This window comes from Lithobates pipiens, unplaced genomic scaffold (genome assembly GCF_037356315.1).
Source record: "Lithobates pipiens isolate NorthernLeopardFrog02 unplaced genomic scaffold, aLitPip1_a1.2 Scaffold_19, whole genome shotgun sequence".
Lineage (NCBI taxonomy): Eukaryota > Metazoa > Chordata > Amphibia > Anura > Ranidae > Lithobates > Lithobates pipiens.
The window spans coordinates 210,589,615-210,605,798 of NW_027507764.1; the positions used below are offsets into that span (position 1 = coordinate 210,589,615).

Sequence of the window (16,184 nt, forward strand, 5' to 3'; positions counted from 1 at the left end):
TAAAACGTGCTCTCAAAGTTTTTCTGGCGGGAATTCGGCCAGCTAGATTCCGATGGCGCATACACAAGGTCGCATTTTCCGATGAAAAGCTCTTCTCGTTCTTTTGCTGGCCGAAATTCCGATTGTGTGTAAAAGAGATATCATCTCATTATCAACTAATAATAAAGGGCTGCGTGTCGCCAATCAGATGCTCAGGTTGTAAATAACGAGGAGCACTTATATACAGCAGAGCAGGCAGCCAATAATAACCCCCACTTAAGGGTTGTGCATAATATTTAGTGCTAGACATGCTACAGGAGACAGTCAGAGGCTGCGCACATATTACAGGAGACAGTCAGAGGCTGCGCACATATTACAGGAGGCATTCCGAGGCTGCGCAAATATTACAGGAGGCATTCCGAGGCTGCGCACATATTAGAGGAGGCAGTCGGAGGCTGCGCACATATTAGAGGAGGCAGTCGGAGGCTGCGCACATATTAGAGGAGGCAGTCGGAGGCTGCGCACATATTAGAGGAGGCAGTCGGAGGCTGCGCACATATTAGAGGAGGCAGTCGGAGGCTGCGCACATATTAGAGGAGGCAGTCGGAGGCTGCGCACATATTAGAGGAGGCAGTCGGAGGCTGCCGACATACTATAGGCAGGGCTATTTTTCTCAGATATTAGGTGCAGGAACTTAACCATACCACCACCGCCTAACAGTGGGAGGGTCTTAATGGGGCATTGTTAACTGCTTCAGCCCCGGAAGATTTTATCCCCTTCCTGACCAGAGCACTTTTTGCGTTTTGGCACTGCGTCGCTTTAACTGACAACTCCAAATAAATGCTGGTAGGTTAATTGGCTTCTGTCCAAAATTGGCCCTCGTATTTGAATGTGAGTTGGTGACCTTGGATTGTGGGCTCCTTGAGGGTAGGGACTGATGTGAGTTGTGCAATGTATGTGTGGTGCGCTGCATAAATTCATGACACTATATGGGTACCTTAACCACTTCCCGACCGGCGCACGCCGATGTATATCGGCAGAATGGCACGGGCAGGCATACTGGCGTACAGGTACGTCCAGTTTTAAATGCCGCCCTGCCATCACGAGCGCGCCGCCGCCAGTGCGCTTGCGTGCCGGTCAGGACCCCCATGAGTCCGGTCTCGGGTCCCCCGGACTCGATCGCCGCAGGCATACCCGCGATCGTCTCACAGGGCGGCTGAACGAGGAGATGCCGTTGTAAACAGCATCTCCCCGTTCTGCCTAGCAACAAGTGACACTGCTCTCTGCTCGATGTGATTGGAGCAGAGATCAGTGTTCACTAAAACAAAGCCAAGCCCCCCACAGTTAGTGTTAGGAACACTTAACCCCTACACTGCCACCCACTGGTTAACCCCTTCACTGCCAGTGTCATTTACACAGGAATCACTGCATTTATATAGCAGTGATTGCTGTATAAATGACAGTGGTCCCAAAAATGTCCGATGTGTCCGCCATAATGTCGCAGTCACAATAAAAATCGCTGATCGCCACCATTACTAGTAAAAGAAAAATATTAATAAAAATGCCATCAAACTATCCCCTATTTTGTAAACGCTATAACTTTTGCGCAAACCAATCAATATTCGCTTTTGTTTTTTTTTTTACCAACATTTTTTTGAAGAATACTAAATTGACTGAGGGAAAAAATGTTTTTTTATATATTTTTGGGGGATATTTATTATAACAAAAAGTAAAAAATAATGTGTTTTTTTTTTTTTTAAATTGTCGCTTTATTTTTGTTTATAGCGCAAAAAATAGAAAACGCAGGGGTGATCAAATACCACCAAAAGAAAGCTCTATTTGTGGGGAAAAAAAAAACGTAAATTTTGTTTGGGAGCCACGTCGCACGACTGCGCAATTGTCATTTAAATCGACGCAGTGCCGAATCGCAAAAAGTGGTCTGGTCATAAGCCAGCAAAATGGTCCGGTCTGAAAGTGGTTAAATAAAATAATAATATAATAGATGAGCATCTTAACCACTTCCCGACCAGCGCACGACGATGTACGTCGACAGAATGGCATGGGCAGGCATATTGGCGTACAGGTACGTCCAATATTCGATGCCGCCCTGCCATCGGGAGCGCGCCGCCGGCGGCTCGCTCCCGCGCTGGTCGGGACCCCTGTGAGTCCAGTCGCGGGACCCGCGGACTCGATCGCCGCGGGCATCCCCGCGATCGTCTCACGGAGCGGCCGAATGGAGGAAATGCTGTGTAAACAAAATTTTTCCATTCTGCCTAGCAACTAGTGACGCTGATCTCTGCTCCATGTGATTGGAGCAGAGATCAGTGTACACTAAATGAAAGCCCAACCCCCCCACAGTTAGTAACACACCCCTAGGAACACTTAACCCCTACACTGCCACCCACTGGTTAACCCTTTCACTGCCAGTGCAACTTACACAGGAATCACTGCATTTATATAGCAGTGATTACTGTATAAATGACAATGGTCCCAAAAATGTGTCAAAAATGTCCGATGGGGCCCCGACAATGTCGCAGTCACAGTAAAAATCGCAGATCGCCTCCATTACTAGTAAAAAAAAAAAAAAAAAAATTATTAATAAAAATGCTATAAAACTATCCCTATTTTGTAAACGCTATAACTTTTGCGCAAACCAATCAATAATCGCTTATTGCAATTTTTTTTTACCAAAAATATGTAGAAGAATACGTATCGGCCTAAACTGAGGGAAAAAAATGTTTTTTTTATATATTTTTGGGGGATATTTTTGTTTATAGCGCAAAAAATAAAAACCGCAGGGGTGATCAAATACCACCAAAAGAAAGCTCTATTTGTGGGAAAAAAAGGACGTCAATTTTGTTTGGGAGCCACGTCGCACGACCGCGCAATTGTCAATTAAAGCGACGCAGTGCCGAATCGCAAAAAGTGGTCTGGTCTTTGACCAGCAAATTGGTCCGGTCTGAAAGTGGTTAATGAGACCCAATGTACAGGGATAGGGACAATTGTAGACACTCACTAAGATTGAACTGGATGGACTGGTGTCTTTATTCAACCTTACTAACTATGTAATTGCGCGGTCGTGCGACATTGCACCCAAACAAAATTGACGTCCTTTTTTCCCACAAGTAGAGCTTTCTTTTGGTGGTATTTGATCACCTCTGTGGTTCTTTTTTATTTTTTTGCGCTATAAACAAATAAAGAGTGACAATTTTGAAAAAAAAGCAATACTTTTACTTTTTGCTATAATAAATATCCCCCCAAAATATATAAAAAAAACTATTTTTTTTCCTCAGTTTAGGCCGAGGTGTATTCTTTTACATATTTTTGGTAAAAAAAAAAATCACAATAAGTGTATAAGTGTGGGAGTCTATGCCCGGAAGTGGGTGTAAATACCTGTCTTTGACAGGTATCTCCACCCCCCTCCCCCCTGAAAGGTGCCAATTGTAACACCGGAGGGGGGGAGGGTTCCGATCAGCGGAAGTTCCACTTTAGGGTGGAACCCTGCTTTAAGTGATAAACTTAACCACTTTCAGACCGGACCATTTTGCTGGTAAATGACCAGAGGTCTTTTTACAATTTGGCACTGCACTGCTTTAACTGGTAATTGCGCGGTCATGCAATGTTGTACCCAAACAAAATTTGCGTCCTTTTCTTACCACAAATAGAGCTTTCTTTTTATGGTATTTGATTGCCTCTGCGATTTTAATTTTTTGCGATATAAACGTAAAAAGACCGCAAATTTTGAAAAAAAATGATATTTTCTACTTTTTGTTATTAGAAAAATCCAATAAACTCAATTTTAGTCATACATTTAGGCCAAAATGTATTCAGCCACATGTCTTTGGTAAAAAAAAAGTCAATAATTGTATATTTATTGGTTCGCGCAAAAGTTGTCACATCTACAAACTAAGGTACGTTTTCTGGAATTTACGCAGCTTTTAGTTTACGACTGCCTATCTCATTTCTTGAGGTGCTAAAATGGCAGGGCAGTACAAAACCCCCCCAAATGACCCCATTTTGGAAAGTAGACACCCTAAGGAAATTGATAAGAGGCATGTTGAGCCCATTGAATATTTTATTTTTTTGCCTCAAGCGATTGAATAATGACAAAAAAAAAATATATATTTTTTTTTTTTACACAAAGTTGTCACTAAATGATATATTGCTCACACATGCTATGGGCATATGTGAAATGACACCCCAAAATAAATTCTGCTGCTTCTCCTGAGTACGGGGGTATACCACATATGTGGGACTTTTTGGGAGCCTAGCCGCGTACGGGGCCCCGAAAACCAAGAACCGCCTTCAGGTTTTCTAAGGGCGTAAATATTTGACTTCACTCCTCACTACCTATTACAGTTTTGAAGGCCATAAAATGCCAAGATGGCACAAAACCCCCACAAATGACCCCATTTTAGAAAGTAGACACCCCAAGCTATTTGCTGAGAGGCATGTTGAGTCCATGGAATATTTTATATTTTGCCACAAGTTGCGGGAAAATTACAACCTTTTTTTTATTCTCACAAAGTTGTCACTAAATGATATATTGCTCACGCATGCCATGGGCATATGTGAAATGACACCCCAAAATAAATTCTGCTGCTTCTCCTGAGTATGGGGATACCACATATGTGGGACTTTTTGGGAGCCTAGCCGCGTATGGGGCCCCGAAAACCAAGCACCGCCTTCAGGCTTTCTAAGGGCGTTACAGTTTTGAAGGCCATAAAATGCCAAGATGGCACAAACCCCCCCCAAATGACCCCATTTTGGAAAGTAGACACCCCTAAATTTAGGGGTACACTAGTGAGACTAGGTAATAAATGGCGGGTGCCCTGAAACTATAAAAAAATAACTAACCAACCAGCGTCACCTGTAACAGTTATATGGTGATCACTGGTGAAAGGGTTAACTAGGGGGCAATCAGGGGGCTTTATGCGGTAGTATATGGGGGTCCCTGGCGCTATAAAAAGCTGCGGCGAACCTAAATACCTACCTGCCTAACTAGCGTCACCTGTGACACTAATACAGCGATCAGAAAAACGATCGCTTATTAGGCTGGGTTCACACTGGAGCGATGCGGGAACGCCACGAATCCGCGGCGGGTTCCCGCATCGCATGCCTCCCGGCGGCAGTTCACACTGCCCTATGCGAACTGCTGGGAGTGTCAGTGAAATGTTAATGACACCCCCAGATCAGTTCGCATATCGCAGTGCGATCTGCAAACTCGGATCGCATGGTGTGAACACCCATGCGATCCGATTCTGCTGCGGGCCAAAAAAAGGGTCCCGTGCGAATTTGCGGCGGGTGCGATGCGAATTCAGCCATACTATCTGTATGGCTGAACTCGAATTGCACAGAGATCGGATGTGATTTGCACTGCAGTGCGGTGCGAATCACATTCGTTCTCATAAACCACTGCAATGTGAACCCAGCCTTAGTGACACTGGCGACGGGGGGTGATCACTGGGTTAAACCTTTATTGGGGGGGTTAGGGGGGTACATTAGAACTAAAGGGGGCTAACCCTAACTGCCCTAACAGTTATTACAGTCACAAATGACACCAATGCAAAAAAAATAAATGACATTGGTGTCACTGTGACTGGGGGGCAGGGGTAATTGGGGGGGTGATCGGGGGGGTGTGAGTGTGCCTGGCATGTGCTACTGTGTAGTGTCGTGTTGGTGCAACTCACCGATCCTCTCTCCTCGGTGCCGGAGCGAAAAATACCGACACGGAGGAGAGATTACATCACTTCCTCTCCTGTGTTTACATTACAGGAGAGGAAGTGATGTCACGGAGCATTTTCATTCGTCGGGAGCGATCGCGAGGGGGTGGCCATGAATGAATGGTCGTCCCCTCGTCCGGGATCGCTCCCGAACGAATACCAACCGCCGCAGGCACCGGGCAGGCAAGGACGTACATGTAAGCCCTTATGCCTGCCCGTGCCATTCTGTCGACGTACATTGTCGTGCGGCGGTCGGGAAGTGGTTAAAATCAATATTTTTTGCTCAAAAATTACTTGGAACCCCCAAACATTATATATATATATATATATATATATATATTTTAGCAGAGACCCTAGGGAATAAAATGTCAATTGCTGCAATATCTTATGTCACACTGTATTTGCCCAGCGGTCTTTCAAACACAATTTTATGGGAAAAAATACACTTCAATGAATAAAAAAAAAAGACAGTAAAGTTAGCCCAATTTTTTTATTTTTTTTTTTAATGTGAAAGATGATGTTACGCCGTAAGAATCATGAGAGAATCGCTATCTATTTTCTGAGCAAAAAAAAAATGTGATTCTCATTTTACCCAGAATCGTTCAGCTCTAATTCAAACCCCTTTGTGTCAACTTGTGTGCATGTTATCAGACCAAAATCACCAGGGTATGTAAACTTTTTATCGGGGTCATTTGGGTAGTTTCTGTTGTCATTATGATTTAAAAAGAGTAAACACAGTTGATCGATAATAAATGGCTTCAGCTAAACACTAACCATGAGGGAAAGAAAAAAGTTTTTGTGTTATCCTTCATATTCTCTGAAAAATGGCCAAGAAATCATGGTATGTAAACTTATGAGCACAACTGTATATAATCTATTAGGGGTGCAACGGATCGTCACCGATCCCTGATCCGAACAGGTCACCCCGCTCAGATTGCCACACGCCGCGATCCGCGGAGTGCTCCACGGTCACTGCCTTAGGAAAGGCCGCGGCTTCGGCCTAGCTCCGAAGCGGCGGCCATATTTCTACACCCAGGCCATTTATAATGTGATCGCTCTGTCAAATTATGAAGCAATCACTTGTAAACACTTGTAAACAAACCGGCGTCATGTCATGACGCTGGTTCCTCTCTCCCCTCTCTGATCTGTACAGTGGAGGGGGAGAGATCGGATGGATGCAGCGCTGTGGGCTGGATCTGTAGTGCCCACAGCACCGCTCTTTGACAGCCTACTCTGCAATACCCTGCCAATACTCTGCCAATACCCAGCCATGTTCTACAGTACCCAGCCATGTTCTACAATACCCAGCCATGCTCAGCCATACCCAGCCATGCTCAGCCAATATTGCAGTGAGGGAGATTGTGGATATTACAGTGGGGACTATATGGCGGTGGAATTTTCACAGGTTTTTGCAAATTCAATTGTTATTTGCTGATCCAAAAAATGATCCGATCCATGACTCTGATCCAAGGAATGATCCGATCTGTGAGTTTTTTGATCCGTTGCACCCCTATAATCTATCAATCAGAGAGGCTTGAGACCCATAGAAGTCTATTATTAAAATGTTAGAAGAGGAGAGATTGTTTTGTTGTAACCAATCATAAACATAGGACAACTGAGATACTACAAAATAAAAAGAAAATTAGTTTGAGCCAGTTCAGTTGTGAGGTAGTCTGCATCTTTGTTGAGACATTTGGAAGTACATTCTTTTAATGCCTCACTTAAAGCGGAGGTCCACCCTAAAGTGGACCTTCCGCTCATTGGAATCCTCCCCCCCCTTTGGCGCCACAATTGGCACCTTTCAGGGGGGAGGGGGGTGCAGGTACCTTTACAGTACAGGTATCTGCACCCACTTCCGGCATAGCTATCTGCGGAAAGGGGCGTAGATTACACCCCTTTCCGAAAGTCCCCCGCTGCCTGCTGGGAAACACACGGATCCCAGAGGCAGCGGGACCATCCTTATTGCGCAGCGCGACTCGTGCATGCGCAGTAGGGAACCGGGAAATGAAGCCGAAAGGCTCCACTTCCTGATTCCCATACCCAAGATGGCGGCGGCAGCACCCGAGAGACAATCGAGAGATCGGCTTCGGGTGCCGACATCGCGGGCGCGCTGGGCGGGTAAGTGTCATTATTTTAAAAGTCAGCAGCTGCAGTATTTGTAGCTGCTGGCTTTTAAAAAAAAAAAAAAAAAACGGCCAAACTCCCGCTTTGATTCCTGAAAATGTGACTCCATTTATATTCTAGCATGTTTTTTGTAGGTCCAAAATTCGATGTATTTTGTATTGTATGAGAAATATAGTAATAATGTGTTTCTTTATAGTTACCGAGGCTGACAATATAAAACCACTCGAAGGAGTGAAAATCTTGGACTTAACAAGGTATGAGTAAGTTAATAAAAAAAATCTATTTTTTTTTGGTATGCATATAATTGCCATATGTTAGCTTATTTGCTGTTCTTAACCACTTCAATACTGGGCACTTTCACCCCCTTCTTGCCCTGGTCAATTTTCAGCTTTCAGCGCTGTTGCACTTTGAATGGCAATTGCGCGGTCATGCAACACGTACATAATTTTTTTCACACAAATGGAGATTTCTTTTGATGGGGATTAATCACCACTGGGCTTTCTATTTTTTGCTAAATAAGTGGAAAAAAAGAACAAAAATTTTGAAAAATAAAGCGCTTTTCTTTGTTTCTGTTATAAAATATTGCAAATAAATACTTTATTCATAAATTTAGGCTAACATATATGCTATTTTTTTTTGTTGGTGAAAATAACCCAAATCAGTGTATATGTATTTTGTTATAGAGTCAACTAATGCGGTATATATATCTGATAATCAGTCTATCCTGATGTACTGACGGCCTATCCCATTTCTTGAGGCTGAAAATGCCAGGACAGGGTTTTTGAAGTTGTAATTTTTTGTCACGATTTTTTGCAAAATAAAGACATTAAAAAAAAAAAAATATATATATATATATATATATATATATATATATATATATATTTTACATGTTGTCACCAGTACGGTACAGCATCATCATATAACTGGTGTGGTGGGGATCAGGGAAACTGACTGGTGGCAGTATGTAAAAACAAAACATTTTAAATTTATTTTTTTCAATTTTTAAAATATTTTTTCTTCTACCTACTTCATTTTTTTTATTTTTATTTTTTTACTATTGTTTTTTTTCTACATACTGTGACCAGAGCAATACATTGTTACCATAGTAACACTGTACTATTCTGGGGAGGTTATCAGGCTTTGTTTTTTTTTTTTTTACACACTATGATTGCTTATACCAGTGAATATTCATTCACTGTTTACTATTGTGGTTAGCTGAGATTGGCCACAACTAATAACATGGTACAGATGGTCTATTATTGGCCCTGTCTGTACCATGTGATCACTGTGACCAATCACTGAGATCAACACAATATAGTACCCAATGCCTGGCATGAATTGAAGCTGTCTATTGTGTACAATTGTCATGTGATCTGCTGTGATTGGTCACAGCGATTACATGGTACAGGCAGTGGGTTGGTACACGGATCTGTCATTGACTGTATCTATGGGGCGTGCGCAAAGCGTGTTCTGTGGAGGATGTCACATGACATCCACCCAGAATGAGAGCTCCCACCCATCCATCATTTGACTATAGGCTGGGTGGGAAGGTGTTAAAGAACTAGTACTAGGTTTATAGCCAGCAAATTAGATGGTACCTCATTTTGTGAATAGACAGTATGTTTGTTTATATTGTGGGGATTAGATTAAAGTAAAGGCAGAAACATACAGTTATTAACCACTTATTTCTGGAATACTTTTTTTCCTGACAGCGTTGCTTAATTGTTGCATAGTGAGCTGCATTGCATAATTGTTTTCTATGTGACCCTGTGCCCATACAAGTGCTTTAACGTGCATTACATGTTTAACTGGTTCCCGACCAGTGCACGCCGATGTACGTCGGCAGAATGGCACGGACAGGCAAATGGGCGTACCTGTATGTCCCTTTAAATTTGCTGCCCTGCCATCGCGAGTGCGCTGGTCGGGACCCCAGTGAGACCGGTCGCTGGTCCTGCGGACTCGATCGCGCGGGCATACTACCCGCGATCATCTCACGGGACGGCTGAACGAGGAAATGCCGTTGTAAACAGCATCTCCCCGTTCTGCCTAGCAACTAGTGACGCTGATCTCTGCTCCATGTAATTGGAGCAGAGATCATTGTTCGCTAAATGAAAGCCCAGCCCCCAACAGTTAGTAACACACCCCTAGGAACACTTAACCCCTACACTGCCACCCACTGGTTAACCCCTTCACTGCCATTTACACAGGAATCAGTGCATTTATATAGCAGTGATTGCTGTATAAATGACAATGGTCCCAAAAATGTCCGATGTGTCCACCATAATGTCGCAGTCACAATACAAATCGCTGATCACTGCCATTACTAGTAAAAAAAAATATTAATAAAAATGCCATAAATCTATTCCCTATTTTGTAAATGCTATAACTTTTGCGCAAACCAATCAATAATCGCTTATTGGGATATTTTTATTTATTTTTTACCAAAAATATGTAGAAGAATACGTATCGGCCTAAACTATATATTTTTGGGGGATATTTATTATAACAAAAAGTAAAAAATAATGTGTTTTTTTTCAAAATTGTCGCTCTATTTTTGTTTATAGCGCAAAAAATAAAAACCGCAGGGGTGATCAAATACCACCAAAAGAAAACTCTATTTGTGGAAAAAAAGGATGTCAATTTTGTTTGGGAGCCACGTCGCACGACCGCGCAATTGTCAGTTAAAGCGACTCAGGGCCGAATCGCAAAAAGTGGTCTGGTCTTTAACCAGCAAACTGGTCCGGGGCTGAAGTGGTTAATAAATTAACAGTGCTGGGTCTAGAGGTGAACCATAATAAGCACCTGGAGTGATGGCGATCGGTCTAAAAATGAGCTGTGATAAGGAAGGGGGAATGCCACGGTCATTAGACTAGGAAGAAAATTTTAATTTAAGTGGAAGGTGAGACTTCAATTTTACGGTTTTTGAGTAGCAGTCTGGTTTGGTACCACTGGGTGTATTGGAAGCATCTTACTATTGATTGTTTAGTTTCAACTAGCAAGTTTTGAATGGATGATTCTCAAATCTCAAAGAATCTTTGGAACCCTGCTTCCTTACATGAGGAGGACTCCACCTTTTCCATGTGGAAATAACAATTGGAAGCTTTTTACAGCCTCTTGAAATTGTGATGGCTGAGTTATTAATGAGGCCAAAAAGTGCTTATTCAGGGGTTCGAGGTAAGTAGTTTACTAGGCATGTGGCGGCACAGCACGCTACTGAATTCCAAAAAAACGTTGATCTTGGGGCACACCCAGAAAACATAGAACAGGTCCACATCTAGGTGGCCACATTTAGGGCAGCAGGAGGAGGATGTGGAGATGTATAAGAATAGTGAAAAATCTGAAGCATCATTTCACAGAATACCGTGGCTTTGTGCTCCAAGATAAATGTAGTGATTTTAGAAGAGTGTCAACTGGAAGGTGTGGGAAGCTCCTTGTCCATTTTTTAAGGCCAGTTATTGGACAGGTGTAATCCAGCAGCTGCCCTAAGAATTTAAGAAGAATAGAAATGTATTTTCTACTCGGATTAGGATATACTAAAAATGTGTACAATGAATTTCCCCAATCCTTCTGGGAATCTTGCAATTGTTGAGGCAATGTAGGATTTCACTTTTGAAAAGGAATGGGTTATTGGATAAGCATGGAAATTTCTCTAAGGCTGTAAAACCATCTCTAACAACATTGTCAACATCTACCAAAAACTTTACATAGCAAAGACCTCCACGGTGCCATTCTTTAAGAATAGGAAGTCTAAAGGACTCCGGGATGGCATAAGTTGTTCAAAAGGGAAGAACCATGCAACGTGTGTGGATTTTATGCCATGTCAACTTTATGGGGTATAAGAGAGGATTCACTGACACCCCGGCATGCAGGAGATCCTTATCAATATGAAGAAAATATAGCAAGTTATTTCCGAGGGTCATGTTTTGGTCAAGTTTATTAACAGTGTACACTCTAAATCCAGTCTCTTAAGTATCATTTTTTTTTTTTTTTTTATATTTTATGAATCTTTTTATTTAATTTCTTAGTCCCTGATGTATCTAGTTAGAGATTCTAAGTTCTAAAGTTCTAGAGCTGGAAAATTAAATTGATACTAAAGTCTTGTTTTTTTTTTGTTTAAAAATAACAAACATGTTATACTTACCTGCTATGTGTAATGGTTTTCTGCAGAGCAGCACAGATCCTCCTCCTTCTCAGGTCCCTCGCCAGAACTCCTGGCCCCTCCCTCCGGCTGAGTGCCCCCACAGCAAGCAGCTTGATATGGGGACACCTGAGCGGAGCTGTTGCTCTGAGTACCCATTAAAATGGTTGTTAACCCACTTCTATTAAGCAATCCTATCCTCTCTGCACGATTATAATATATGTCCCTGTGCCTGTGGTCTATAAAAAAATTTCCCGATTGTACCTGTATGAGTTCTGCTCCCACTGCTCAGCTGATTCCTCTCCACTCTTCCATCTCCGGCTCACAGCTGCAGTGGGCGGGGCCGAGCCTTACCACTGATGTCAGTTGGGAAGGAGGGGGAGAAAGGAGAGAGCGACACTGGTACGAGCAGAGACAGGCAGAGAGGGGAGGGGGGAGGAGGACACAGGAGACAGATAGCAGACTGCGGATGATGAAGGCCCACAAATGGACCACAGTGTCAGGGCTCAGCATCCAGGGTTATCTTGGTAAGATATGCTGTATAACAGGCTTTAAGGGATCTTTATTTTAGTTTTTTTGGGTTAACAAACACTTTAAGACATGGAGTCACAGCTCAGTGCCGCCCCCTCTCTCTCTTTATTGGCTCACTGACTTTGACAGCAGCGGAAGCCAATGGCAGCCCAACTGCTGTCTCAGCCTCCCAGCAGGGAGAGTTCCGGAGAGCTGAGATTCTTGTGCAACATTGCTGGATTAAGATGGGGTTCAGGTGAGTAGGAGGGCTGAGGAGAGCTGATGCACACTGAAGGTTTTTTTATCTTAATGCATAGAATGCATTAAGATAAAAAAATCTTCTGACTTTAGAACCACTTTAACCACTTCAGCCCCGGAAGGTTTTACCCACTTCCCGACCAGGCCATTTTTCTCAAGTCGTATTCTAGGGTAGCATCTGAGAGATAGGCTCCTGCTACAGGAAACACCATTATAAAGAGCCTGCACATACCTGCATGCCTCAGTTCTTGTGTTTCCTTCAGACCAACAGGATCAACTTACAGTTTATTATTTTCTTCCAGTCCCTGTGCAAAGATTCAGGGGACTTCCTCCAGTTGCTTCTGAAGGGGGTCAGGTGTCTTTGGCCAGGGCTCCCAGGGAGCCTCCAGGGCCCACAACAAGCCTGTGGTTTGTGCAAAATCTGGTGCAGCTGTGCATGGAAGCCAATCAGCGTCTAACTTCAGTTTGTTCAATTAAGCTTTTACAAAAAAAAAAAAAAAAATGGAAGCTGATTGGTTTCTATGCAGTGCTGTATCAGATTTTGCACTCTCCAATTTTAGTAAATCTCCCCCTATGTTACTAGTCGTTTCTCGATGGTGGTGGTCTGGGTGTTTCTAACCTATCCTCTAAACACCAAAAATGTTCCAATTCTTTTTCAGACCCTTTGGAATTGGATTATGAGTGGGGGCCACTTTCAGTAGCTGTATTGCCAAATCCTGTTAGCGTTATTAGGTGTTGCTGCTTTTTGTGCATGTAGTACGCATATTTTTATGAAAAATACCAAACTGAAAACTTTTTAAGCCTATTGATTGTTGGATAAGAAATATTTATAATAATGAATAGTCATCCTTCCTGAATGTATCTTAATTTCCCAAGTATCTATAAAAAAAAATTTTTTTGTCAAAATTCTTTGGTAAAGTATAAATTCACTTATATTTTATAGAGTACTTGCTGGGCCATTTGCTACAATGATTCTCGGAGATCTTGGAGCAGAAGTCATAAAAGTTGAAAAACCAGGTAATTTTTATTTTTCTGTTTTAGAATTAGTGTTGCTTTTGTGAACCTATACAATGACATAAAGAGAATAAGAAATAAACATGGGCAGTTGTTTTCTTAGATGCATTGATTAGTCACAAGAATTCTACTTTAGCCCTGGTTGACACTGATGTGACTTTTAAATCATGCTACTTCAGTGCGATTTGCACTGACTATTTCATTGTGGCTTAATTGAACAGAAATCTTTGCATGTCGCAATGAAATCGGTAAAAAAGTAGTGCAGGAACTTTTTTTATATTTGTTGCAACATGAGTCATGGCGATATGAACAGTTCCATTACTGGCAATAGGTTGTAATTTTGTCATGTCATTTGGAACTGTCAAATCGCATAACAAGTCACATTGGTGTAAATGGGGGGATTACTGTTTTACAATAGTCTATCTGCCTTATTCCTAAAGGAGTGAACACCTCTCAAATGAATACAACTGGCCCTCCGTATCTCTTGCCTGGAGTTGACAGGCTTCCAGGGGCAGAATGGGTTTCTTGTCAATAAAGTGGATTATAATGATGGGTCATAATAGAAATAAGAAGGTAAAAAGGTTTTTAACCTTCTTGCATTGCATGTATCACCCCCCCCCCCCCCTTTACTTACCTGAGCCCTCATTTTATCCAGCGCTGTGCACGTCTGCAGCTCTTCTCTCCCCTCACTTCCTTGTCTCACTGGCTTTGAGTGAGACTTGTATTTATAGACCATGGGTCATATGTAGGCTAGTGTTCTTAGATGATAGACCTGTTCTCCTCTGGAGAAGTATTTTTCTTTTTAAACCATTTCTTTATTTTATCTGACGTTTCTAATAAGAACTGACTGCTTATTGTCCCAGGCTATCTAGCAGTTTCTGGAAGTGAAGACTGTATCCGGAACCCACTGTGTTGGTTTGGCCTGTAATATATGCTTTCTCCTTCTATCTGGACTTAGCCTCAGGAGGATGAGGTAGTCGCTTCACACCTCCTGGATAATGCATTTCTGCCTGCCTCTTCTATTGAAAATGCACTCCTACTGCAATCTCTTACAGAGATATAGTCACAGAAACACTCCTGGATTTTAGTGTCTCCTGTATCCAGACATGCAAAACCTTATCCATTTAGCACTTTTTTCTGTAAGTACCCTACTGGGGATCTCCTCACTTAAGCCTCGTAAGACGGGCCGAATGACGGGCGGCATTGGCTTGTTCAATAGAAACCAACTGAAATTGGACCCAATATAGGCTATAGGCTGCATGAAAAAAAAAATTACATTACATTACATGTATACCCAATTCATCCTACTGTGCTATAGCCAAATGACGGCAGCAGCATGGTCGGATAACTCTGGGAGGGCATACTATGACATCCTCCCAGAATCACGCCCCCTGGGGCGCACACCCAGGAATATCCTTGACCGCCGGGTTCACAGTGGCCGTTTACCGCGGAGTGATCACTTGCAAACAAACCGGCGTCGCATCCGGTTCCTCTCTCCCCTCTGTATCGATCAGTACAGAGAGGAGAGAGATCAGAGGCAGCAGCGCTGTGGGCTGGATGTGCAGGGTCCACAGCGCTGATGCATGACAACTCCAGCCATCTATGCTCAGCCATCCATCCTCAGCAATACTCATCCTTCCATCCATCCTCAGCAATACTAATCCATACATAATCCATACATACTCCTCAATACTCATCCATGCTCAGCCATCCATCCATACTCAGTAATCTGTGCATTTTTATAGCACTGATCGCTGTATAATTGTCAATGGTCCCAAAAATGGGTCAATTCAAAGTGTCGGATCTGTCCACCATCATGTCGCAGTCCCAATAAAAAGCTGATCATTGTCATTACTAGTAAAAAAAAATAAAAAAAATAAAAAGACGAATAAAAATGCCATAAATCTCCCCCTATTTTGTAGATGCTATAACTTTTGCGCAAACCAATAAATATACACTTATTGCAATTTTTATTACCAAAAATATGTAGAAGAATACATATTGGCCTAAACTGAGGAAAAAATTTGCTTTAAAAAAAAAAATGGGGATATTTATTATAGCAAAAACTACAAAATATATTTTATTCTTTTTTCAAAATTGTCGCTCTTTTTTGGTTTATAGCGCAAAAAAGAAAAACTGGAAGTGGTTAAAGTGGTTGTAAACCCTTACAAACCACCTACAGGTAAGCCTAGATTAGACAAATGCTGATGTTAAATCAGCATTTTTGCTGTAGCTCTTCTTTGGGTGAGTAGAGGAGTGCAGTGTTAATTTTGACGACTAAAACCGACTAAAACATTTTAGTTGACTAACTTCATACTATTTTAGTCGACTAAAAAGGGACTAAAACTAAAATGCCATTTTATTCAAGACTAATGCCCTGTACACACGGTCGGACTTTCCGACGGAAAATATGCGATCGGATCGTGTTGTAGGAAAAT

General features: G+C 42.3%; 1 protein-coding gene across 7 annotated transcripts in view; it reads left to right on the forward strand.

The window, feature by feature from the left end:
• Positions 1-16,184, forward strand: part of SUGCT (succinyl-CoA:glutarate-CoA transferase) — a 1,356,517-nt gene that overhangs the window by 2,586 nt on the left and 1,337,747 nt on the right. For all 7 annotated transcript variants that reach the window (XM_077491677.1, XM_077491678.1, XM_077491679.1 and 4 more), the window contains exons 2-3: positions 8,023-8,080; positions 13,676-13,749. In XM_077491677.1, coding sequence (XP_077347803.1) covers positions 8,023-8,080; positions 13,676-13,749 — 132 coding nt within the window. The remainder of the gene's footprint in view (positions 1-8,022; positions 8,081-13,675; positions 13,750-16,184) is intronic.